The 27,304-nt window shown below is 39.7% G+C and overlaps 1 protein-coding gene across 9 annotated transcripts in view; it reads left to right on the top strand.

The window, feature by feature from the left end:
- The window catches only part of KLHL32 (kelch like family member 32), a 228,684-nt gene that overhangs the window by 97,175 nt on the left and 104,205 nt on the right, over nt 1-27,304 (top strand). For all 9 annotated transcript variants that reach the window (XR_005989535.1, XM_041767385.1, XM_041767394.1 and 6 more), the window contains one exon: nt 25,731-25,829. Coding sequence is in view for 8 of the 9 variants with exons in the window: in XM_041767385.1 (XP_041623319.1) it covers nt 25,731-25,829 (99 nt within the window). In the remaining variant the exon portion in view is untranslated. The remainder of the gene's footprint in view (nt 1-25,730; nt 25,830-27,304) is intronic.

Below are 27,304 nucleotides of genomic sequence, written 5' to 3'. Positions count from 1 at the left end.
AGACCTGAAGTTGCATTTATTCTGCCCAGTGACCCACTCTTGATATGTATACCCACAGACCAGCAACAAGCCTGCAGCGTACGGCAATAACTCATCTGTTCAGGTTATGTCCTGAGGGACAGGAAGTGGGCTGACATTTCGTGGAGCATCTTCTTCAAGACAAGGGCACTGCCCTAAGGATTTTATATGTGTCGTTTGACCTAATCTTCTAGACAGCTCTGAAGAATACAGTGATCCCATCATGCCCAGGAAGATGACGAGCCCAGGAAGGTACAGGGAATGACTCAAATCACTCTCCCAGTGTACAATGACTCAGTGAGTCAAGCCCAGTCCTCTTAACTTCAAATCCATTTTTCTATCTTAACATCCCATGTCGCTGAGGAAAGGTTAACTTGTATTTGTTCTACGTTGTTGAAGGAGGCAGGGAAGCATTTGGACATTTTAGGGAGTGAACTGTTTTGATGGTTTTCTCATCCTGGGTGCCTTTGCAACACTCAATTCATGAGGGCTTCAGGTCGCACTTGTACTCTATGTAGGATTACTCTTCACTGCACAGTGGAAATTGATATAGGCTTTCTTGGACGGCATCCATGGTACTTTGCTTTCTTCAATACCAAAATGACCTTATGATAAATTTGTTTTCTTTTTGAGACATGAACACAGATAATGGCAAAAAGTGAAATTGCAGTATGCTTGGGAAATGCAAAATGCTGCTTTCTCTTACTATGGAATTGATGTTAGCAGTAAGCAAAGACTGGAATATGGAAGCATGAATACAAGTAAATAGTAAATAACATATTGTGGATATTCACTAATATTCACTAATCTGTTGTCTTTAGCTATGATATAGATTTGTAAAAGTTGGGGTTAACATTGAACTTATCTACCACTAGCTATTTCTACTGGCAGTTGATTATACCTTTAGATGGTGGTAGTAAGCATAGTATAAAATATAAGTATTTTAAATGTCTGAAAATCATTGCTGTCGTGGGAGATAAATTGGAAGTATCATGTGGGCGCGATGAGTGAATGCTGCTACGTGTGATAAGACGTGTGCATGTTCCTCCTACGTAATGCTCTAAAGCATAACCTTCTTAAAACTGATCACAGATTTCATCCAGGAAATTTTAAAGAAAAATCAAACTTTTCCCCTAATGCTAATGTATCTTCTGAAAGTGCATGCACTTTTCTTATCAAGGAGTCTACATGGGGCCGAGTAAGCACACACTATACTTTCACACTGAGTAGAGATGTGCCCTCCCTATGGGCACACCCTATTTAGGGCACAGCTTGTGCAGAGGCTGGGATGCTTTGCAACCCTGTGGGTGTGTTTGCATAGCCATAAAGAGCAGAAGCAGCTGTGAGGGCAAAGAAGCCAGGCTACTCTCCAGGTCCTATTCTGGGCTGGCGCTGAGAGCCAGGTCAGAAGCAAGTGGTGTGATGCAAACTGTCACTGGGCAGCTCTGCCTTAGGGAGGAAAGGACAAAGTAAACCTAAGAAAACACAAACTCTCTCTTAATCTGGTGGGTAAGACTACCTGTTACCTAGCCTCCCTCAGTCTCCTCACTTTCCAGCTCTCTCCATATTTCAGACCAGGGAGGAAAAAGAGGGAAAAAAGGATTCTGATGGAGATATTGCCTGGGAGGAGGATTCCCAGTCTGAACTAGACAAGAGGTCAGCCACTCAGGAGTAAGTAGGTGTTGCTAAGAAAGCCCAGAGACACTGAGGATCGATTAACAGCAAGACCCTTCTATAAAGTGAAGAGCCCTACTCAGAAGATGGAAGACTTCTAACCTCAAAGGTCCTGGAATAAGCCTCTAGGAATTTGAGTAACTAAGGACCAAAAGAGGAAGCAAAGAGGACTGAAAACCACAATAAAGTTCACTGGTTAGCACTCCAGCTGTGATGACATTAAGGATGATAGACTCTGTGCCAAGTACAGTGCTTAATACCGTCTTTATAGGGGAACAAGGGCTTAAGCCTAGTTAGCTTCCTCTTACTTTCCAGATAACTGTCCTCCTGTTCTGTCCCTTGTAGTCTTATGGAGAGAGAAACCATGCACCAAATGATAGTGACATTTGTAGTTCCCTTTAGTATTTCCACCTCCAGGTACTGCCAGCTTTGTCAACCACGAACCAGCCATATCCAATCTGGCCATCTGAAGAAAAAGGACTCTTTGGTACTGGTGTTCCCTTGCTTTTCTCTTCATTATCCAGTAACTCTAGTCTTGGCCCCCCAATACATGGAAGAACCCATCTCTTTGGGACTCCCATCCTAATTACCTTCCTCTAATACAGAGAATGTTTCAGTATAGCCTTCACAAGGATATTTTGTGTAACCATTAATATATTTTAGAGCCTTTGGAAATGTAGAAAAGTATGACACTCTATTAAGTGAAAAAAATTTTTAGCTGTAATTGTGGTTATGTAAAAATATTCATGCAATCAGAAATTGTAAACTCCAGGAAGCTATTCCTTAATATTCATGCTCTTTGCAGTGGTTTTACTTCCTGATTCTTACTTGGTTCCTTAATAGGTTCACATTATTTTTTTTTTACATAGCATTGATAAGGCATACATTGTAGCATTCCATTTTATGATCATTGAAACTGTATTTGTAATGCATAGTTGAATATTTTTCTCTGTAGACCTGAGTGTCAGGCTCAGTAGCAAAGTGACAAGAGTCTTAATTAGAACTGCATCCCATGGACCATCCCTACATAGGGATAGATGTGTAATTTTACATGGACAAAGTCCCCATAAGATTTACTTACAAACATAACCTGGTTGAACTAAATGGTAGCCCATGAACAAATCCGGGAGAAATTTTTCTTAAGTGCGTCTCTGGGGACCAACATTCAGGTTCTTCAGTGGTTTAAATAATTTAGCTGTAGAATTCATTCTTTACCTGGAAGTAACTCCAGAAGCCTGGCAAGCAAAAGGCCCCCAAGTACCTGCCCTGTGCCATAGGCTCTAGAGAGTAGTCTAAAGTCCACATTCTAAGGAAGAATATTTTGAATTGTGCAGAAAATGATCATTTTCTCCTCCCCTTAATTCTTGTCAGAGCTGTGCCAGAATCCATACTGGAAGGTTTGAGAGAGTAAAATGAAGGAAGCTTGAATTTTATCAGTGACTTGTTGATTTCTTGGATCTTTTGAAATTGCATTATCTGCCCTTGGAGAGATTTTCTCTTTTATCCGTGGATCATTGAAGCAAACATACAAGCAGATGTATCCACGTATGGTTTTGGGGTGAAGATGTTCCTTGTTCTCACTCATCGTTTTACAAAAGTATCAATTAACTTGATAGACAAGAACTATATGCCAAGTGGAATTTTTATGGTTTCTCAAGATGTCAGGTAAAGCAAAAAATGTTGACATGTTTGGTGGCCAAAAGTGGGAAGGACAGGTTAGGGACCTAATCATTTATTGTGGAAAAAGGAGAAGTGAGATTTTAGAGGTCCAGGTCCCGACCCCTGGAAGCCTTCGTTTCTCAGCTGAGAACCCAAGATCCCAAGGACTCACAGGGCCTGAAGCCTGTCTGTTCTTCAAGGAGAACAGCTGAGTCAGGCAAAGTGAAGCCACATGGGAGGAGCTCCTCCCTGTAGAGCAGGACCAGTTCTAATTAACAGCTTCAGCCAGCCTGTTCTATATTAAATCTGTGCATGCCGTCTGGCCAGAATGTAACCAGGTGTAGTTTATGCTGCAAGAATTATAAAGCCATTTGCTCAGCATATCAGTATCTAAAATAACTCTCTGTGAAGAAGTGTAACTGTGGCCACACTTCTGAGCTCTGCTTTCATTTGGTAATGAAGCTGATACTTAGATTTTTTTTTTAAAACTTTCCTGACTTTTCTGTAATAATTTGCAAGTTTTGGGTTTCTGCGTTATCTTTTAGGCATTCTCTAAAACCAGAATGGCTCCCTCACCTATGCAAAATTTGATTCAGATGTTGGAACTGAAAATAACACACATGTACCAAGAGGATGTAAAAAAGGTTTATTACTCACACAATGAGGCTTTCTGGGGAGGACAGGGCAGCTCCCAAGCAGGCTCAAAAATGGCTTCACAGGGCAAGCAGGGCAGTGATTGGCTTTGGCTTTTATTGTGGTTAGGGGATGGAGCTGGAGGATCTTCACACAGGCAGGGGCTTGTGTGGTTTGAACTTCCTACCAGCACCACAGGAGAGAGCACTGAGTCTTTCTCCTACTTTTTTCTAGGTGTGAGGGAAGCAGGGAGGAGGGGGTGCTGAGACTTGAAAGCTGTTAGCGGCAAACATCAAAAATGGAGTCAGACCTCAGTTACATTAGTCTAGCATTCTACTTGAGTGATAAGTCACGTTTTAGGCACAGATATTTTCCTTTGAGATATTGTGAAACTCAGTCACTTAGAAAAACAAAACATGTCTCAACAATATGCTAAAAGCATTTGTGATCTTTCTCAGCATTAATTCTGTGCTGAGGAACCCTTCAGGGGTCAGGGTGCTTGAGCTCATTGTGTACAGAACATGCATATCCAGATGGAGTCTCTGGATATCTGAGTTAGCTTTAGATGACAAGGATGAGTGTGGCCCCTCTGTGTTTTAACCTTATCTTTATTTATTTATTTATGAAACTCCATTCAAATGAACTGGATTTGTTGCCTCTCTTTCCTCTACTCTCCCTACCTCCCATCCCCACCCTATTGCCAGTATAGAAAGAGAAGTATTTCCTGTATGCTTTTGATAATGGTTCTGTTGTCATAAGTGGGGCAATAAACAAACAGCCCTTTTCTAGCTGATGTCCTCCAAAGTGGAATTGGCTAATACCCAGCAACTTAAAATAGTAGGTCAACCCGCTTAGTTAATTCAGGGTAGATTTTGCACTTCTGTGCACTTGTTTCTTTTGAATGTTTTAGCAGAAAGTGTTATTGCCAAACATTTTGTATTTTATGATATCCATCTGAAATTTTTTCCTTTGCTATGGTGGATGAACAGTAATTCTTGTTTTATAGTATTTCTAAGCAGAATCAAAGTGGAATTTCTCAGCAGGGCTCTTTCTTGGTCATTAGAATTTCTGAGTGTTGGCTGCTCTCCAAAACATTCCCTAAGGAAATTCTGACCCTTCTTTTAGGGGCTCCATCAAATCACTTCTGAGTGGAAGGAGGTTAACAGTTTACTTAATGGAGAAACTTGATTAGCTTATTAATTTTCATAAGAAGATGTCAGCCTATTGATGGCTTTTTAAAGTGCCTAAGCTTTTCCCCTGATTCAGCAAAAGAGAATAATTGCACTCCAGCCTCAGCCTATTTTCTGGGACAGTTTTCACTAAAAGTTCATTTGGAGAAATTATATACATAATGGATTCCTAGAAGATACACTGTCTCTCAGGCTTGGTGATTCTCAACCTCATCTATCAGGCCTTAATATAAAAAGGCAACATTGAATGTTTTAGGTTATCCTGAAATGAAATTCTTAGATATTATAATTACTTTACACATCAAAAAGAAACCTTAACTATATATGAAGAGTAAACAGAAGAAAAGAAAGTATAATAGAAATGATATGTATTTCAGTAGATACATACTGGGGTAGATCTCTTTAGGAAACATAATGAAACAATTTTCTAAAATAGTAAAATTCCATAGAAAGCAAAATAGTAGACTTTTTAAAAAATTTATTTATTTGAGAGAGCATGTGTGCACACAGGTGTTGCATGATGGGGGAGGTAAGGGCAGGGGGACAGGGAGAAGCAGACTCCTGGCTTAGCAGGGAGCCTGACTGGGGCTCAATTCCAGGACCCCAAGATCATGACCTGAGCCAAAGGCAGAGATGCTTAACCAAGTGAGCCATCCAGGCACCTCAACTTTTCTTGGTTTTTACTGTGGTAGCATTCCTGGAGAATTCAGTGTATCTTGACATAAAAACAAGAAAAAAATTGTGTTTATATGTAAAACAGAATTAGATTCTGGGCTCAGATTTTTCTAAGTAAGCTTTTTCATTTATGTGCATGTCCAGCAGGGAATTCAGATGTGTAGGATAGAGGGTGTTTCTGTGGTTTGTGACTGTCCTGTACACTGTGTGACATTTAGCATCCTTGGCCACTACCCAATAAATGCCAATAGTGTCCCTCCTCCTGCGACAACCAAAAGTACCTGCATGAATTTCCATATTGCTCCCTAGAAGGCTGTAATGCCTCTATTAAGAAGCAATGATCAACTATTCTAAATTAAAAAAAAATTTTAAGATTTTATTTATTTATTCATAGACACAGAGAGAAAGAGGCAGAGACACACAGGCAGAGGGAGAAGCAGGCTCCATGCAGGGAGCCTGATGTGGGACTCGATTCCGGGTCCCCAGGATCACACCCCAGGCTGCAGGCGGCACCAAACCGCTGCGCCACCGGGGCTGCCCAACTATTCTAAATTTTGTACCTGGATCAAGGTTGAAAATCAGAAAACTAAATGTCTGGGTTCAAAGAATTATTGACTTACTTTTATGCAATGCTTTATAAAATACACTATCATCACCAGGTAAGTCATGCAATGACACTCTTAATGTCTTCAGGAAAATTTCCATTAGATCTCAAGGCCTGGAGAAGCTAGGATTCATTTTCCCTTATTAAGGTTTTTACCCTTATTAGGTTACATTTTTTATCTTTTTACCCTTATTAAGTTACATTTCCTTTTTAGTTTGATTCTAGGAAGCTTAGAGGCATGTTTGTGGCCCACTTTTAATAGTTACAAGGATGGTGCATCTGGGTGGCTCAGTTGGTTAAGTGTCTGCCTTTGGCTCAGGTCATGATCCCAAGGTCATAGAATCAAGCCCGGCATTGGACTCCCTGCACAGCCAGGGAGTCTGCTTCTCCCTTTGTTCTTCCCTACCCCACTTGTACTTTCTCTCAAATAAATAAATAAATAAATAGATAAATAAATAAATAAATAAAATCTTAAAAAATAGTTATAAGGATATAAAACCATATGTATATATATACCTCCTCTCCTGACTTCATGTTACTTTTTGTTTCCTATTTTCTCTTAGCTTGAGTTATTTTTGTTCCTAATTTTTAAATGCTTATTATTGATCCCTCAGATCCATATCAAAATGAGATATTATGGGGCACCTGGGTGGCTCAGTTGGTTGAGCATCTGTCTTCAACTCAGGTCATGATCTCAGGGTACTGGGATTGAGCCCTGTACTGGGCTCCCTGCTCAGCAGGGAGTCTGCTTCTCCCTCTGCCCTGCCCCTTCCCCTGCTTGTGCTCTCTCTGTCAAATGAATTAAAATAAGATCTTTTTTTAAAAATGAGATATCATATAAATAAATATATTGGGTAAATAAAGAGATTTGGGGCCTCTGAACATCTTTGAAATCCCAGAGGTACTTTAATGTTATTTGTAGGCATGAATAAAGTGGTGCTATACCCGATTAGTTCTGCCTTTGAAAATGAAGTGTCTCCAAATTCCCAAGTTGTTCCATAAATAAACCATTCCACTTGCTTTCTAAATTTTTTCCATCCTTGTTTTCAGCGCTAAAAATAGGGCATATCATTCTTCATTTTTGAAAATAAAGAAAAAAAATCACCCAAATGGTTACACAAACATAAAGAAGAATAAAAATGAAAGCAATATTCATCTGAATTCTATTCACCCAAATTCTCATTTACTTACACATTATATGTTCTCTTTCTGTTTTTTTCCCCCTGGCCTTTACTCATATGCCTAAGTAGTTTTATATAATTTTTTGTGATTATAATTTACTTAATTTCTTCTCTGGAATTAGATAAAAGTACATTTATCCACAGTATATAAATTTAGTTTCTTTCTTGGAGTTAGATAAAAGCATGTTTATCCGTAAATGCTGTCTTATTATAATCTAGTTTTTTCTTTCATTTGGATCACTTAAAAAATTTATTTATTTATTTGTTTTGAGAGAAAGAGAGAGAGAACGCGCGTGAGTGAGCTCTCTCAAGAACAGGGATGGGGGGCAGAGGGAGGGGGAGAGAGAGAGAGAGAGAGAGAGAGAGAGAGAGAGAGAGTGAATCCTAGGCGGCTTCAGGCTCAGTGCTGAACCTTATCCTGACTGGGCTCAATCTAACAATCCTGAGATCATGACCTGAGCCCCAATCAAGAGTTCAGTGCTTAACACACTGAGCCAGCCCGGCACCCTGCATTTGGATTATTTTAAATAAATTCATACACCTGGGGTTACTTGATCAAGAGGAGGAAGTATTTTTCGTGAGAACTGCCTTCTGAAGGAATTTTACAATAGCCCACTGTTGGACAATGAACTTTTTAAACTTTTTTCCTTAAAATAGAATTCTTGAGCCCTCTGCTGGAAGCATTTAGTATTTGTATGAAGTAGTAGTATATGGGAGTTTTACGGTTCCAATATAAGACTTTTATAAAGAAAACAATCTGATAGCAAAAATATATGGTCTCTGTGGTTGATTTCAATATAAAAAACAACTGGCCAAACAGAAGTTTTAAGATTTATATTACAAGTAGGTATTCCATTTGAATAGAATAATGATGCAGACATTCAATTCAGATGGACTGATTTGAATACATCAAATGACTTCAGTTAATTTGTATTTCATTTGTATACTTCATTAAAAAATCCACTTATAGTTTATTCTCAAGTTGAGAGCCACTAACTCATCATACTTAATGAGCACCTACTTGTTAAAAACTTACTAGATGTTAGGGATGCACTAAAGAAAAAGAAATACATGGTGAGTGCTTTCTCAGAGTGGATTGAATAGTGGTTGGAAATGCCAGATCAACATACCACTGCATTTATGGAAATGGATTATCATTCTCCCAGCCCCCCAATTTCCTGTGGGCGGTACAAAAGACCCTTTAAGTGTCCCTGGAATTGGGAGGGAGGAATGGGGGACATAAAGCCTGTCCTACCTGAATTCCAGGCTGGAGAAGGTGGGTTCAAAGGACCCTGGGTTCACCTCCTGTCAGCACCAGCCCAGGCCAGGCCTGGGGACCTGGGGGTTGGTGATTTGGGGGACGGTGCTACACCTGTCTCCACTGTTTGTTTTACTTCCCCAAAAGTGGATCTTTTTTTTCTAAAAGTCCCAGAGAATGGGGAATTGTTCCTGTGTGTGTATATATATATATATATATTTTTTTTTGTAAATATATATTTTTAAAGGCGAATAAAAATTTGTGTATGGAGCATAGTGAAGTCCTTGAGGATGTTTGATACTGCAAAAGTTATACTAGTTCTGATAGGAACTAGTTCTGGTTAATTTGCATTTTACTTTGCAGGGAGAAAAAATTACCTATTTGATATATGGTAATTGAACAGTCTAGATCCTGAAAAATCGGTCATAGCCATGCATGGATCTGTCAGGATAGAAAGAGTTTGGCACAGTTCAAAGAATATAGCCACTGACCTTAGAGGGAACCAAGCCTGGTTCTAGCCTTTGGCAATTTTGGAGAATTTTCCATTGCATCCCACTATAAGTATCAACTTTGGGGTGGTTGCTGGGAAAAGTTACAATTTTCACTTCAAATCCATGATTCCATTTCTCAGATGGAAACTCATCCTTGCCAGGCAGTGCTAATTGGTTTCCAAGTAAACTTCTTTTCCTCCTCTTCCTGGCAATTTTCTCATTTCTTCTCTCTTCTCAAACTTTGCCCCATACCCCCATTACCCTACCTCCAGTACACACAGCACAAGGAAAACTCACCTTCCATTGTGAAGATAGATGCAGACAAGAAAATCTGCATCTTTTCACCATCAAATCCCCAAACCCCTGGTTCTGTGCACTTGTTCTGTGTATTCCTATCTTTTATGATGGAAGAGGTATCTTGTCAAAAGTTAATCTCTCCACCGAAGCTCTGGATCTTCTCAGGCTTCACTCCCCAAATATTCATTGCTGTCTCTTCTGTTTATTGTTCATGTTTCAAAAACCCTTTTTTATTCTTATATTCCCTTTCAGCTACCACTTATTTCTCTACGTGGCTTCACAGCAGAATTTTGAAAAAAAGTTGCATGAATTTACATTTACTCATTTTCACTTTTCCACTCAAGTCCTGAGACTTCCATCATTCTACTGAAATTGTTTTTGACAGTCTCAGGTATTGCCAAATTAATTAAATAATGTCACCATGACCTCTCAACTTCATTCAATGCAGCCAACCTGCCTCTCCTTTGAAGGCTTTTCTCTTTGGGCTTTTGTGACATCACACTCTCTGGACTCTTATTATGTACCCTCTCAGATCCCCTTCCCATCATTTCTTTTCAGATGACTTTGCTTGTTCCTCCCCCTCTATAGGCTCTGAATTAATTCCTCATTGTCAGGATCCTTTTGTTTAGTCTAACTTCTTTTGTAGTGTCATCTGGAGCCATGCTCTTTTGTACAATATTATGCTATTGATGCCCAGCCCCATTTATACTCCAGATCAGGGATTGAAAACTTTCTCTGTGAAGGACCATTTAATAAAGTCTTTGGCAGGCCACATAAAGCTCTGTTGCAACTACTCCATCTTGCTGTTATGGCATGAAAACCACCCGACACAAATATCTAAATAAATAGCTATGTTCCAGTAAATGGAATGACTATATTCTGATAATACTTTTTTTATGGATACTAAAATTTGAATTTCATATCTTTCTCACATCATATAACATAGGCACACTTTGTTTTATTGTGTTTCACTTTATTGCACTTAGCAGATGCTGGTTTTTTAAAAAATATTTATTTGAGAGAGAGAGTGTGCACGTGTGCATGAGTAGGGAGAGGGACAAAGGGAGGGGAAGATCCTCAAGCAGACTCCATGCTGAATGTGGAGCCTGATGTGAGGCCCAATCCCATGACCCTGTGATCGTGACCCCGAGATCCTGACCTGAGCCAAAATCAAGAGTTGGAAGCTTAACTGAATGAGCCTCCCAGGGTTCCCTGCAGATACTGTGGGGTTTTTTGTTTTGTTTTTTGTTTTTTAACCAGTTGAAGGTTTGTGAGAAGTCTGCATCTGCAAGCCTCTTGACACCATTTTCTGAATACCATTTGCTCATTTTGTGTCTCTGTGTCACATTTTGATAATTCTTGCAGCATTTCATACTTTTTCATGATTATTGTATTTCTTATGGCGATCTGTGATCAGTGATCTTTGCTGTTACTGTTGTAATTGTTTGGGGTGTCCTGAACTACACCCATATAGTACCACAAACTTAACTAATAACTGTTATGTGTGTTTTGACTGCTCCAGTTATTGGCTATTCCTCTGTCTTTCTTTCATCTCTTTCTCCATTTCTCCATTTCTCCTTCTATTGAGATTAAGCCAGTTAGAGTTGGCCTCTAAATGTTCAGGTAACAGAAAGAAATGCAAACTAGAAATGGTTAATCTTAGTGAGTAAGGCATGTTGAAAGCCAAGACAGGCCAAAAGCAAGGCCTCTTGCACCAAATGATGAGCCAAATTGTGAATTTCCTTCCTGAAGGAAATTAAAAGCGCTACTTCAGTGAATAATACATGATTGATAAGGAAGCAAAACAACCAAATTACTGATATGAGGAATATTTTAGAGGTCTGGAGAGATGATGATCAGATAGGTCCAGCGCTCCCGTAAGCCAAAACCTAATCCAGAGCAGAGCCTTAACTCTATTCAGCTCTGTGAAGGCTGAGAAATGTGAGGAAGCTGCAGAAAAAAAGTTCAAAGCTCACAGAGGTTGGTTCTAGAAGTTTCAGGAAAGAAGCTGTCTTTGTAACATCAAAGTGCAAGTTGAGGGACACCTGGGTGGCTCAGGGCATGATCCCAGAGTCCTGAGATCAAGTCCCACATCACACTTCTGCATGGAGCTTGCTTCTCCCTCTGCCTATGTCTCTGCCTCTTTCTCTGTGTCTCTCATGAATAAATAAAATCTTCAAAACAAAACAGAACAAAGTGCAAGTTGAAGCAGCAAGTGCTGATGTAGAAGCTGCAGCCAGTTATCCAGAAGATCTAGCTCAGATAATCGATGAAGGTGGAAACACCAAACAACAGATTTTCACTGTAGACAAAACAGTCTTATGGAAGAAGATGCCATCTAGGACTTTCATAGCTAGAGAAGAAAAGTCAGTGCCTGGTTTTAAAGCTTCAAAGGACAGGCTGACTCTCTTGTTAGGGGCTAACGCAGCTTGTGACTTTACATTGAAGCCGGCATTCATTTGCCATTCTGAAAGTCCCAGAGCCCATAAGAATGATACTAAATCTGCTCTTCCCATGCTCTGTAACTGGAATAAGAAAGTCAGGATGCCAGTACATCTGTTTGTAACATAATTTTCTGAATATTTTAAGCCCACTGTTGAGACATAATGCTCAGAAAAAGATTCCTTTCAAAATATTACTGCTCATTGACAATGTACCTGGTCACCCAAGAGCTCTGATGCAGATGTACAGTGAGAATTATGTTATTTTCATGCCTCCTAACACAACATCCATTCTGCAGCCCATGAATCAAGGAGTAATTTCAACTTTTTTTAATTTAAGAAATACATTTCATAAGGCTCTGGCTGCCATAGATCATGATTCCTCTGATAGATCTGGAAAGGTACATTGAAAACCTTCTGGAAAGGATTCACCATTCTAGATGCCAGTAAGAACATTGATGATTCATGGGAAGAGATCAAAATAACCCTAACAGGAGTTTGGAAAAAGCTGATTCCAATCCTCATGAATGAGTTGGAGGCGTTCAAGACTTCAGCAGAGGAAGTAACTGCAGATGTGGTGGAAATAGTGAGAAAACTAGGATTAGAAGTGGAGTCTAAGGATGTGACTAAATTGCTACAATCACATGAGAAAACTTGAACAGATGAGAAATTGCTTCTGATGGATGAACAAAGAAAGTTGTTTCCTGAGATAGAATCTAATTCTGGTGAAGATGCTGTGAAGATTGTTGAAATTACAACAAAGAGTTTAGAATATTACACACATCTAGCTGTTAAAGTGGTAGCAGGGTTTGAGAGGAATGATTCCAGTTTTGAAACAAATTCTGCTGAGGGCAAAATGGTATCAAACAGCATTATATGCTACAGAGAAATCATTCATGAAAAGAAGAGTCCATTGATACAGCAAACTTTATTGTTGTCTTATTTTAAGAAATTGTCATAGTCACATCAACCTCAGCAACCACCAGCCTGATTAGTCAGCAGCCATCAACATCCAGGTAAGACCCTCCACCAGCAAAAAGATTTTGACTTGTGAAAGCTCAGATGATGGTCAGCATTTTTTACCAGTAAAGTATTTTAAATTAAGGTATGTACATTGTTTTTTTAGACATAATGTTATTACACACTTATTAGACCACAGTATAGTGTAAACCTAACTTTTATGTGCACTAGAAAACCAACAAATTCATTTGGCTTGCTTTATTGCACTATATACTATATTATGGTGTGAACCTGCAGTATCTCTGAGGTATGCCTATATTAATCTTTTGTTTTTTTTCCCAACTATTTTATAAAGTTAAGACCACTCTTAGAAATTAGTAATCCCCCAAATGAAATACTTAGAAATAAATCTAACAAAATATGAACAAGATCTGTATGGGAAAATTATAAAACTCGATAAAAGAAATTCAAGAACTAAATGGAGAGACATTACACATTCATGAGTAGGAGGACTTGTTGTTAAGATGTCAGTTCTTCCCACTTTGTTTTTTTTTTTAATTTTTATTTATTTATGATAGAGAGAGAGAGAGAGAGAGGCAGAGACACAGGCAGAGGGAGAAGCAGGCTCCATGCATTGGGAGCCCGACGTGGGATTCGATCCCGGGTCTCCAGGATCACGCCCTGGGCCAAAGGCAGGCGCTAAACCGCTGCGCCACCCAGGGATCCCAGTTCTTCCCACTTGGACTTATAGATTCACTATAATCGTAATTGTAACCCTAGCAAGTTATTTTATGGATATCAGCAAACTGATTCCAAAGTTTACACAGAAAGGCAAAAGACCCAGAATAGCCAACAAAATATTGAAGGAGAAGAATAAAGTTGGAAGACTGGCATTACCTGACTTCAAGAGTTACTGTAAGGCTACAGTAATCAAAACAGTGTGGTAGTGGTAAGACAATAGACACATAGATTGATAGAAGGGAATAGAGAGCCCAGAAGTAGACTCGCATAAATATAGTCAACTGGAATTTGACAAAGGAACAAAGGGAATATAATGGAACAAGGATAGTCTTTACAACCAGTGGTACTGGAACAATTACATATCCACTTGCAAAAAAATGAATCTAGACAAAGACTTTACATTCTTCACAAAAATTAATTCAAAATGGATCACTGGCTCTAAATGTAAAATGCAAAATTGTAAAACTGCTAAAAGGTAACAGGAGACACTTAGGTGACTGAGTATAGTGATGACTTCTTAGAAATAACAGCAGAGGCACATCCCATGAAAGAAATAATGGATAAGCCAGACTTCATTAAAATTAAAAAACTTCTGTTCTGCAAAAGCCAATGTCAAGAGAATGAGAATACAAGCCACAAACTGGGAGAAAATATTTGCCAAAAACACATTACAAAACCAAACGTTCTTATCATACAATCTAACAATCACTCTCAGTAGTTACTCAAAGGAGTTGAAAACTTACCATCCACATGTACAAAAACCTGGACATGGATATTTATAGCAGCTTTATTCATAATTGCCAAAAGCTGGAAGCAAGCAAGGTGTCTTTCAGGAGGTGAATGGATAAACTATCATATATTCAGCCAATAGAATATTATACAGTGCTAAGAAGAAGTGAGCTATTAAGCCAGGAAAAGACATAGAGGAAACTTAAATGCATATTACTGAGTGAAAGAAGCCAGTCTGAAAAGGTTACATGCTTTGGGATGCCAACTGCAATTGACCCTTGAAGAAAGTGAGGGTTAGGGGCACCAACCCCTGACATGTGCAGTTGAAAATCCACGTATAACTTTTCATTCCCCCAAAACTTAACTTCCAATAACCTAAAGTTGACCAGAAGCCTTACCCATCACATGAACAATTAACACATATTCTATATGTTATATGTATTATACACTATAATCTTACAATAAAGTGAGATAGAGAAAAGAAAATGTTATTAAGAAAATCATGAGAGAATACATTGCTGTATTTATGAAAAAAAATTCACATGTAAGTGGACCCATGCATTTCAAATACCTGTTGTTCAAAATTCAATTACATATGACATCCTGGAAAAGGCAAAACTGTGAAGTAAAAAGATCAGTGGTTGTCAGGGGCCAGGGGGAGGGAGAGAGGAATAGGGTAGAGTACAGAGGATTTTTAGGACAGTGAAAAATCTTTGCTACTGTGATAGTGGATATATGTCATTTTACCTTTATCTGAACCTCATACCTCGAGTGAACACTATGTAAAACTATGGCCTTTGGGAAATGATGATGTATTAGTGTTGGTTTATTGGTTGTAACAACTGTATGGCTCTGGTGGGAGGTGTTGGTAATGGGGGAGGGTATGGGTGTGTGGGGGCAGGAGGTATAAGGGCCTCTGTGTGCTTCCTGCTCAATTGGTTGTGAATTTGAAAATGCTCTAAAACATGAAGTTTATTAGAAAAAATAGAATTTTAAAAATGCAAGTAAATTTTTTTTTCTTAAACCATTTTTAGCTCATAGGTCATATGCAAATATATGATGGGAAAATTTGGTATGGGGCATGTGGTTTATTTACAATGTAGACTGATTCCTTTCTGTCTACTTGATATCTTCATTTGGATGACCAATAGGCATCACAAACTTAAACATATATCCCAAAATGGAACTCTTGATTCATCCTTCAAACCTGTTTCTTCTTCTCTTTTTTTTTTTTTTTAAAGATTTTATTTATTTATTCATGAGAGAGAGGCAGAGACACAGGCAGAGAGGCAGGCTCCCTGAGGAGAGCCCGCTGCGGAACTCGATTCCAGAACTCTGGGATTGCACTGAACCGAAGGCAGAGGCTCAACCACTGAGCCACTCAGGAATCCCAAAATCTTCTTCGCACTGCAAGTCTACCTGGTTGCCTGAAACCTGGACTCTGAGTGCCATGTGACAAGGGAACTTATGTGTCTTGTTATAGTCTTATCTGCAGTCCCAGAAAGGTGCATAGAGTACTGTAGACAGAAAAGGTTTGCCAGTGGAAAGGTTAAATTTCTCTGCCCTCAGTTTCTTTATTTACCACGTGGGACTAATACCTACCTTGCAGGAGTGAGGAGTGGGGAAGAGGGTTAGAAGGAAAGAAAACCTATGAAATTACCCCACAAAGTACTTGGCACATAGTAGGCAATGTGTCAACACTGGAAATAGGGGGTCATTATTTGTGAAGTAGATTTATTTGTTCATGGAATTGACAACAACCATAATGAAAAAACAGCTACTTTTTTTAACTCTATAAAACATGCCAAGTGTTACTCTAAGAATTTTACGTGGGTTATCTCATTTTATCTTTATGTAGACTATGGAAGTAGATAGTAGTCATCTCCCTTTTTGTATATGACTGTGCTAAAAACGAACGTATCAAGGACTTGCCCATGTTCCTATAATGGACCCTACAGCCATATTTTACCTCCATTCTTTATAAAGCAAAAACAAAGAATTTCCGAAATGAAATTGGATATAAGTGACATTTTTCATGGGAAAAAAATATTTCATGGCTTCCTTCGCAAAAATTAGGCATTCCTAGGCCAGTGCTCCTGGAGCATAATGTGCCCACCACAGTTTTAGCATGAATTACCCCACAGCATAATCGTTTTGTCTGTTTCTTTGTTTTTATTTGTGTTTAAGCACCTAACAGTGACATAGTAGAAGCCAACTATAAATAACCAATGGGATCAGCCCTGTGCATTCTTTCAAGGCCTAACCATTTTTGAATATCAGTATTTTTTAAGTATTTCTTTCTTGCTTGGTCATATTAGCATTGTAAGAAACTAGCTCTGTTTGGAGAAGCCCAGCTTCACTAATAAAGCTCTGTGGGATGAAACCTCCCTTGTTCATCACACTTGAAAGAGCACTGGTTATAAAAGTAAGTCTTAATAATTAATTTGGCTTTTCTTATAACCTGTAATGACTTTCATGTTTCATTATATTTAATTGCTGAGACTGCTTCTTTCTCTTAGAAACTATCAAAAATTTGTTCTGCTTTTTCACATAATTAGGCCATATTTTTTTAGGTAATGTAAGTATGTATAATTTAGCCTTACATTTGGTTGAATAATATATTTTGTTAATTTAAACATAATGAAGAAAACTTTGTTAGAAATGACTTTCTGACAGAACTATTGATCTCAGAGCTTTGAAATGCCGGGATCATGCTAACGGAGAAGGGGCCAAAAAAAAAAAGGGAGTTTGTTCATATAATATAAAAAGACCAAGTTTTTTTTATATGCAGAATTATTTCACAAGTTCATGAAATGAATGGTCTCCAGCCAAGTACTCCCACAGCCCTCTGTGCCTGCCACTATCTCAGCATTAATTATACCACAGCTTAATGATTCTATTTGATTTTTTTCTTCTGTCTCTACTTAAGCATCTAGCTGGAGTATTTCATCCATCATCCTGCTGCATATCCTAGAATAGGGAAGGAAGAACCAGTTTCACTAGCAGCATCTATAGACGGGAACATCCTCAGAATTGCATGAATGATCACAAGTGAAATTTTTGCAGGTAGGGCATCATGTAGTTTACCTGGCAATGTAGCGTTAGTGTCCTTATCCATTCTCAGATTTCTTCTTGGTATCGTAGAGAAGGTTATGCTTTTTCCACCTGTCTGTAACCTTAGAAATTTCAAAAGAACCACGTGAGGATGTATAAAGAAAAATAATAGAATCTCAAAGTGATTTCCACACTTTATTAGGACATTTTTATTATTATTTTACCTTTGTGATTTATGACATTCTTTAAAAATATCCTGAAAATCAGGACACCTGGGTGGCTCAGTGGTTGAGCATCTGCCTTTGGCTCAAGGGGTAATCCCGTAGTCCTGGGATCGAGTCCTGCATCGGGCTCCCCACAGGGAGCCTGTTTCTCCCTCTACCTGTGTCTCTGTCTTTCTCTCTGTGTCTCTCATGAATAAATAAATAAAATCTTTAAAAAAAAATCCTGAAAATAATCAACATCAAATCTGTTTTCTATTTTTGCGTGTTCTAGTACATGGAAGAGTTGATTTTTTAAAAAAGAAATTGAAGGTAAATTGATATTTTTAAAGGTTTGATATTGAGATCTTTAAAAAATTTGTCTAACTATACTAGTATGTCCAGAAGAAAGTCACCTGACAAAATTTGTTACTTAAAGAATCAGTAATCAAATCACAAACTCATTATATACCTTACCCAACCCAAAGGTTACCTTTATATAAACATATTATTTCAACTGTTATTGAAATGTCTCTTGTGTCCTTTTATTTATCTCCTTCAATTGAATAATCCTTGATAAGGCTGAGCATGTAACCAGGCTCCTCCGTAGAGGCTTTTGACATCTTTTCACATTTTCCTCAGGAACTGTATTTGTCAAGCCTGTGGATTTCTTTAGTAAGTAAATCTAGAGCACCCTTCTAGCATGTTCAATAGCAATGAACAAGAAATAGGGTGGACTAAGATGTCCTAGGTAAACTAACATACACACACATAACCCACGCAGGGCAAAAACACTTAGTTGCATGAAAAAAATCCAGATAATAGTTGATATCACTGATCTATCATAAATAGATATTGTGCTGAGAGTCATGACTTACCTGCACTCTGGTTGCCTATACAATATCTGTTCCCTCTTTTTTCTTTATAGGAAATTCCAATTTGATTTGGGACAATACTGCATGTAACCGTGAATATTCAATTTCCCAGGTTCTTTTCCAGCTACTGGTAGCTTCATGATATAGTCCTGGCAAATGAAATGCAAATGGAAGTCTGTGTGCAGAGTTTGTCGGAAATCTATTATTTCCTGGGAAATAATGACAGACTGAACTGGCACATAATTTTTGTTTTTTTGCAGTCTTTTTTCTTTATGCTTTGAATACAAATGCAATGCCCGGAGGTATAGTAGCCATTTTGTGACCACGAAACCATGGGCTAAGATTGGACAAATAGGAAAATACAAGAAGTCTGGTTTGTTGGTACTCTAAGCCACCTAATCCATTTTGTGAGTAAAGTAAGTCTCTTACTTGTTTAAAGCCATTTTGTTGACACATAGCCATACACAATTGTAATACATGTGCATTTGCTCAGTCCTTAAAACCAACTTTGATATAAATGTTATTTTCATTGTATAGATAAGGACATTGAGGCACATAGAATTGAGGGGATTTCCTGATCTCATTCAGCCAGCAAGTATAGGAGGCAGGATTTGAAATCAGACAGTGTGACCTAGAGCCCATGGACTTAGTTCACTATGGATCTCTGGTAGTTTGGAGTCCAGGAGATTAATCCCTGGGTCAGGGAATATCTTGCAAAGCTTTGTATAGGTAATGAACTTTGAGTTAACTCTTGGTTGAGTAGGATTTTTGAAATAGGGAGATTGAGGAAGTTAGGAGGGCATTCAAGGTGGAGGAAAAGTACTGCTTCAGTGTGAAGAACAATGGGCTATTGGTTTTAGTAAAGGGACCATAGGTTGCACAATTGGAAATAAGTTCTAAAAAGTAGGCTGTGGCCATTTCTTGCTGGTTTCTGAATACAAGGACAAAAAGTTTGAGCTGTATCTAAATTCGGACCTGACTTAGGGAGAGCTACTGAATTCTAACCAGCAGGGCTCAGACGGAGCATTTCAACAAAAATTGGTGAACATTTGCCCAAGTAATAAAGACATTTAGGAACTACAATTCGTGTTTTATTTTCCTTACTTGAATTATTTTGTTCTTAAAAATAAACTTAAGCTGTCAGCAATAGAGGTACAATACAGGAGTGATTTAGAAAATAATTTTGCTTTAAACATAGGCGCCACCTGGTGGATTAAAAAAACCCATAGTCTAACAGGTTTAAAACAAAATCTAAATTGTTGGCAAGTTCTCATAGCTAGATTGTATTCATATTCTGTCTATAAGAAGTCTCTTGAAAAGCTGTATGCAGATGTTTTTATTTATGTGTCTTAAATATTTGATCATTTGAAAGTTATTTGCATTGTTGTAATTTACCTAATGATTTAGACATTCAAAATTGTAATAATTTGCCATTTCACTATACCATACAGGAAAAAAAAATCCCAAAGAAACAAAGCATGAAAAAGAGAAAAATGTGCTCATTTGTTCTTATCAATAGTATTAAGCCCATCTAATTTGCAGTTATAGTAGTGCTAGCAAAAGTGCGTGTGCTCCTGTGTGCACAGTTACGTGTTGGGTAGAGACCTTGGTTGCCTGGCTTTCACATAATCAACTCCTTCAGCCTACTCTATCTACAATCTAGAAATAAGTGAGTAACTATTCTTTTAAGGTTTTATTTATTTATTCATGAGAGACAGAGAGAGAAAGGCAGAGGGAGAAACAGGCTCCCGTCAGGGAGCCTGATGTGGGGTGGGACTCGATCCCAGGACCCTGGGATCATGACCTGAGTCAAAGGCAGATGCCCAACCAATGAGCCACCCAGGCATCCCTTGAAGTAAGTGATTTAAAAGTAAAGTAAGAAATGAAGAAGAAAACCTTGAAGAACCAAGATACAGGATTTCCTGAAGATGCCAACACGTCTGTTCACAAGTTAGAAAAAAAGGTCACACCAAGGGGCATGGGGGTGGCTCAGTCTGTTAAGCATCCGGCTCTTGATTTCTGCTCAGGTCATGATCTCAGGGTCATGAGATTGAGCCCCACGTCAGTTTCCATGCTAGATGTGGACCCTGCTTATGATTTTCTCTCTCCTGCCCCTCTAATCTCTCTCTCTCTCAAATAAAATAAAACAAAGAACAAAAAGGTCACTCTGAGACTTGCCATGGTTATTAAAGGCTGTCCCTAGCAGTAGCTAATCTAAGAAGCAAGGTAAAAGTGGGAGAGAAAATAAAGAGAAGAAAAAGAATAAGAAGAGAGAATTAAGGGGGTGGATGCTCAGTGATCTGGGAGGAAGAGTGAAGAAGGAAACCCAGGGATGCCTTGGGGTCTGTGTGCTGCGCCAGGCCTACTCTGCCCTCCCAGAGCCCAGCTGGGTGAGTCTGGGCTGAGGGAGGTTGCCCATCTCATCATGCCCTGCGCAGAATCTCACCTCAGGCTCCGCTCTCCTCTTGAGTTTTTTGGCCCCATGTCGTGCCCAAGGGTATTGGGGGGATCAGGAGCCCCTGTCTTATTCCAGTTTGGAGGGCCTTCATTAGAGATTGTTGCCAGTTCAGCTATCCACGACCAACCTTGCTTAGATTAGTGGCCAGAGGACAGATTTGGAGTACTTAAGGGTGCCTCCTTCCAGGCAGGCAACTGGACCGACCTCATGACTGAATTCTGATGTAATGACTCTCACAGGTGTCTTTAGAGACCACCACCTTCTATTACACTCATGGCTTTTCCTTCTATTAAAAGTTTGTCAGACCACCCAGTGTCACTCTGACATAGCCATAGCCACTGATGAGTTCTTATTCCCAGTTGATCAAAATGAGTGCTGAGTCTCAGCACTTGGGGTAGGAGTCACATGCAGATTTTAGTTCACGCGACCTAGCTTGCCACCAACTGCTGGAGAGGTTCTATGGTGAGATTGTCTCCTCCCCAGCTAGCCTTGTCCAGCTCCCCTCTTTCAAGTTCAGCTTCCTGTATCCTGGCATCCAGAGGTCGGGTGTGAGTGGATGAAAGGGAGAAAATATTCCATCTGGAGGGCCCTGTGAAAAAGAGGCACTCACATCCCACCTAAGAACACATCAGAATTTCTTTGTCCAGTCTGGAGAAGCCCCAGCCCTGCTTCCACCCAAGCAGGTGAGTGTCCCTGTGGAAAGACTACCCAATGCAGTGTGGCAGCTTCAGTGGTTTATACCTTCCCTCACTGCATCCTGGACCACTTGACTTTATGCCTCCTACATTTCTTGATTCCTTTTGTTATTCAGATATTTGGATTATCCCCTGTTGATACCTCCATCTGAGCTAAACTCCTCCAATGTGATGAATGACTGGATGTGTCAGGTCACTAACATGAGCTCCCACATGGCCACTGAGTTCTCTAGACTCTCAGGGAACACACCCCTTCCTGCTGGTGGTCCTCAGTGACCCTGCCTTGAGTGCCAGACTAGATGTTGTTGGGACTCCAATTCTGAAAGGCCTGAACGTAACCAGCGTATCCTTTGCGGCACTTAAACTTAGCTGCCTTAGTTGTCCTCCACAAGTGGGCGTGTTGAGATCCCTTCCTTCTGCAGAAAGCTGTTTTCATCAGCTCTTCCGGGCAGGTGTCAGGCACATTCAGCGTACTGTAAATCGTGAGATCAAACCTTTGTTTGTATTCCTGCCCAAACACGAGTTCTCTGGAAAAATATGTTAGAACAACCAGTCACCAAAGATAACAAAGCTGAATTTGAAAGACTCCAGTGCAAGTGGGGCTTGCCAACACTCGTTCTGTTTCCATAAGTGAGACCCAGCTTTCCTGGTAGGGTTTGTTTCTTGTTTTGTTTCTTTCTCTCTCTTCTCTCTCTCTCTTTCTCTTTTCCCCCCAGACTGTATCCTTTCAGTGCACTTAGGGATTTCCTGTACTAAAGCATCTTCTAGAAAAACGTATGTTATAATGAGAGAAGAAAAAACTACAGAACAAAAAGTAAGAAACAAAGGCAAAAACAATCCTGGTATGGGTATCTCCTGCGAGGGTTTCTCGGAGTGAGCCCGCTGGACGTGTTACACATGCTGTGGAATATTCATCTTGTCTGTCTGTGATATCTGTCTTTGTGTTTGGCATTACCGAGCCTGGGAGGTTATCGTGAATGCCAGTTGTGTGAAATAAGCGCAACTGACAGGATTTAAAGGCTCAGACTAACCTTTCTAATCCATCTATTCCCCATTCTGTGCCTTAGGCCATGCCTTTTCTGCAAGAATATACTACATCCTTGCTTCTGTGAGGGGAGCTGCAATAATTTCCTGAATGTCAGTCAAAGCCTCTCTCCTTGAGGAGTGGGATAAATTCAGGTTTCTCCTTCCGACTAAATGGGAAAGGAACTATAAAGAATTTTTGAGAATAAGATGAGTGTCGGTATTTTTGCAACATATGCTTAACTTTTTCACTTCTTTAGTAGTTTAGAATATAATTTATAATCCCTTTCTTCTTATGTTACACTAATCAATGAAAGTAATTCTGAATGTAAAAACCTATCTAGAGATAAGCTAATTCATCAATAATTTATTAAAATAAATTCATCAGTATTGAGTGAAAGCTATGTGTTGGGCATTATTCTAAGCGCTGGGGGTATAAAATAGACCAATTCCCTGCCCTCGAGGATATTATATTCTGTGGGTGGAGAAACAGAAAATAACCAAATAGATAAATATGTATGATGTCAAGAGGTGGTAAGGACTAGGAAGAGTAAAGTGAAGTGGGGAGATCGGGAATGAGAGTGATGGGGAGCAGGGTACTGTTTTACCTCGGATGGCCAGAGAAGGCCTCTCAGGTAAGATGGTGTCTGAGCAATGGTCTGAGCAGAGGACATGAATGAGTGAGCCATGCTGATATCTTGGAAAGAGTGGCCCAGGCAGAGAAAACAGCAGCTAGTTGTAGATACGAAGGTGCTCAGGATATTCACAGATACTTTTGTGTTATAGTGAAGATTGGATTTTTTTCGAGTAAGAGAAAAAGTCATTGGAGAGTTCTGCATAAGTTGTGTTTGGATTCTGGAATTATTTTGAAGATAGAGCCAATACAAGTGACTGACAATGGATCAGATGTGAAATATGAGGAAGACAGGAGGAGTCAGGAATTGACTCGGGTTGTAGCCTCAATAACTGACAGTTGGTGTTTTCTGCAGTGGTAGAATTGGGATAGGAGCAGGTTTGGTGCTTTGTCGAAAGGATCAAGAGATGAGTTTGGGGCATGTTTAATTTGAGCTGCCCATTAGATATCCAAGTGGAGAGAGGCAGTTGGATATAAGAGTCTGGAGTTTAAGGGTGAGCTTGGGCTAGGGAAAAAATAAATGTGAGCATAATGAGTAGTAGTATAGGTAGTTTTAAAGTCATGGGATTACATGATGTCATCCATGGAATGAACAGAGAGAGGAAAGGAGAGATCTTATTACTGAGTTCTGGATGTCCCCAAAGCTTACCATCCGGGAAGGAGATGGAGAGGGAGTGAAGGAGAGAGATCGACTTTGCTAACTGCTATTGGCTTGAGTAAGATTAAATGGAATCGCTGTTAGATTTGGCCGTTGGATTTGGAGGTCATTGGTGATCCTGATGAGACCATTTTTAGAGGAACATTGGGAACAAAACAGGAGTAGATTCAAGACAGAAGTAGAGCAAATAGTGGTGTTTTATATGGACAACTTTCTGGAGGAACTTTACTATGAAGGGGGCATGGAGGAAGCTTGGGGTCAGGGGAGGGGATTCTTATTTCTTAAGATAAGAGCTATCGAGGCGTATTTGTATGCTGATGGGAGTTATCATCAGTAGGAAGAGAACACATAATGCTGTGGAAACAAGAGGGGACAGTTACTGGTGGGAGGGATGGAGATCTAGTGCACAAGTGGAGTGTTGAGTAAAGCCAAAAGTGCTGATACAAATAGGAGTAGGTGGCTTGATAGATTTGGTGGTGGGAGGCTTGGAAGATCATGGAGTTAGAGTAAGGAGAGACAGGAGGAGGGGGAAGCTTGAGGAGAAAGGAGCATGAGGGAAGAAGTAGAGTGAATTGACCACACCAGTATTTCTCAGGCTTTCCTGCACACTAGAACCACCAGGGGCCTTGTAACATTTGTTGCTGGGCCTCATCCCAAAAGTTTCTGATTCATTTAGGTCTGGGGAGGCACCCAGGAATTTGCAATTGTGAGAGATTCTCAGGTGATGCTGCTGCTGGTCCCCAGACTACACTTTGGGAACCACTGGGCTTTGAGCTGGGTTGGGATGGTGGAGTAGCCCTGAAGGCCTCCCTGTGTCTGGCATTCATGCATATAGACCGAATCTAGTCCATGTAGTCGTGTGTTTTTCTCTAGCCGTGTTTTGTGGCTCAGGAGCTGGCAACAGTAGGGACAAGGTTGAACTTACCCAGGGAAAAAAATGCAGAATTGACCTGACTAGTATATTTGGAAAGCTTTACTTCTCTGTGATCCTTGTCGCCCGAAAATGCTGTTTCTACATCATACATTTGAAATAGAAGGGATTAGAGAATCTGAGATTGAGAAAAAGAAAAATGAAAGCTTGTGGTTGAAAATTTTTAGGGCTTAGAAGTAAAATGGAGTAGTAGCCTCCTCTGGTCTCCTGTTGAAAGGGGGAAGCATACAGGCTCTTGACGTAAACTATCTGCTAGCTGTGCTCTTTCTGTGATCTACAAAACCGTGAAATATACTTTGAAAACTAAAATTTGGTTCTTCTGTATTTTACAAGATGACTTCCATCATAAACAGAATTTTATGACTATTACATTGTTCTTTGCAAATGTTCTTGTCCTCCCGCAAAAATAAATGGCTAAGAGCTGAGCTTTACACACGGGAAATGAGTTCTGGAAGCGACAACTCAGCTATTTGAGTGAGGGCCGCAGCTCCATCAGAATAGGAAAAAAAAGAAGTGGCTTCCATAATAAAGTACAGTATTAATTCAGATCTACTCTGTTAAGCAACAATTTAAATATAGTGGACTTGCATATTAAGCGAACATTAATTTTTAAGTAACTGGTAGTTTTCTTTTCGTTAAAAAACCAAACAGATTTTGCTGGAGCCGGGCGTGATCCAGGATGTGTTGGCAGCTGGCAGTCACCTACAGCTGTTGGAGCTGCTCAACTTATGTTCGCACTATCTCATCCAGGTATGTGAACTTGTGTGCTGCCGCTTTGCGCTTCCTAGCCCTTACCCCTGCAGTCACCGGCTGTACCCCCTGCTCCCCAACCTGTGGGGTAAAATGGCAGTGGGGGAGATGTGGCTTGTGGTAGTAGAATTTCTCCAGGACACAGGCCAAGAGGCTCCCTGGAGGGCAGCTGCAGCTCTCATATTCCCCACTCTCTCCATCCACCCGGGTCCCCACTGCCCTTGGCAGCAGAGTAACTCAACAGCCATGCTCCAGGTTTATTGCTGGGACTCTGGGAGATGACACTGGGAAGGGTCTCCATTTGAAGCAACGTTGTCTGACTGCAGGAACAATCCCAAATGCACAAAAAGCTGGATAGTCATGTAAGATTTCAGCAGCAGTCTAGTATATCACAAAGTCCTATATAATCTGGTACCACGAGAACTTTCTAGGCATTAGTGCTGAAGAGGTGATAAGTGGCCTGTGCATCCTTCCCGTGGTTTGCTGGGATGCTCAGGAGGGGGCTCTGGGAGGGGGAGGAAGAGAAAACACTTAGCTTCTGAGCACCAATGTTTCACGTTTAATCCGCACATCTTTGCACATTTTTATGGGTGAGAAATCAGAGATTTAAAAAGTACCCAGCTTGCCTGAGGTGATATAGCTGGTGAGTGATAGGCTTTTCTGATTCCGAAGACCATTGTTTTCTTCTTGGATAAAAACTTTTTGGTTCATTAGAAAGACATGAGATGTCTTAAGCAGACAGTATGGCTGTGAGGCTTTTATTTTACAGAATTAAGTACTAGTTCCCTGTATTGGGCTCCTCTTATTTCCTCCACTGGCATGAATTTTACTTGCATTTGTTACAGCATTATAACAACAGTGAAAATAAATTTTTAACAATGATAAATCTACACAATTTAATTTTACTATCCTTGTGCATGTGACTATATTAGTAAGTACAAAAATCCTATTTGTTTTTCTGCCCAATTATTTTCTTTTCTTCCTCGTCCTTTTCTCTAATTCTAAATATAGCCATATTGTTGACTTCTGTTATTCATTAGATAGTTTCTAAAGCTTTCTCATATATCATCTTATTTCATCTTCCCAGCAACCTTGGGAAGAAAGTGTGGGGAGTGTCAGCCACATTCACCTGAGGAGCAGTTCAAACACCATATATGAAAGTTTTATCATTATCTCAGCACATTTAATCTAACAGTAAATGTTTAACTATTATCATCTTATTTTCCTTTCTTTTCCCTTCAATATTGTTGGATGGTATGGGAGAGCTGTTTTTACTCCCTTTCTGCAAGTAGCAAAAAAAGTTTACAAGGCTTCAGAGGTGTGTGTTTGACTTGTGAAATTGAAATTACTTTTATTTGACATTTTTACGTCAAACATTGCAACTTGAACCACCATCATCACCTGATTCACTTTTTCCGTGGCAAGTAATATTCAATGATGTATCTTGCCAAAAGTTTGGTTGAGTGCTCATTATC

Source organism: Vulpes lagopus, chromosome 1, assembly GCF_018345385.1.
Source record: "Vulpes lagopus strain Blue_001 chromosome 1, ASM1834538v1, whole genome shotgun sequence".
NCBI lineage: Eukaryota > Metazoa > Chordata > Mammalia > Carnivora > Canidae > Vulpes > Vulpes lagopus.
Note: the sequence above shows the minus strand (reverse complement) of the source record. Positions and strands in the feature narration are given on the sequence as shown.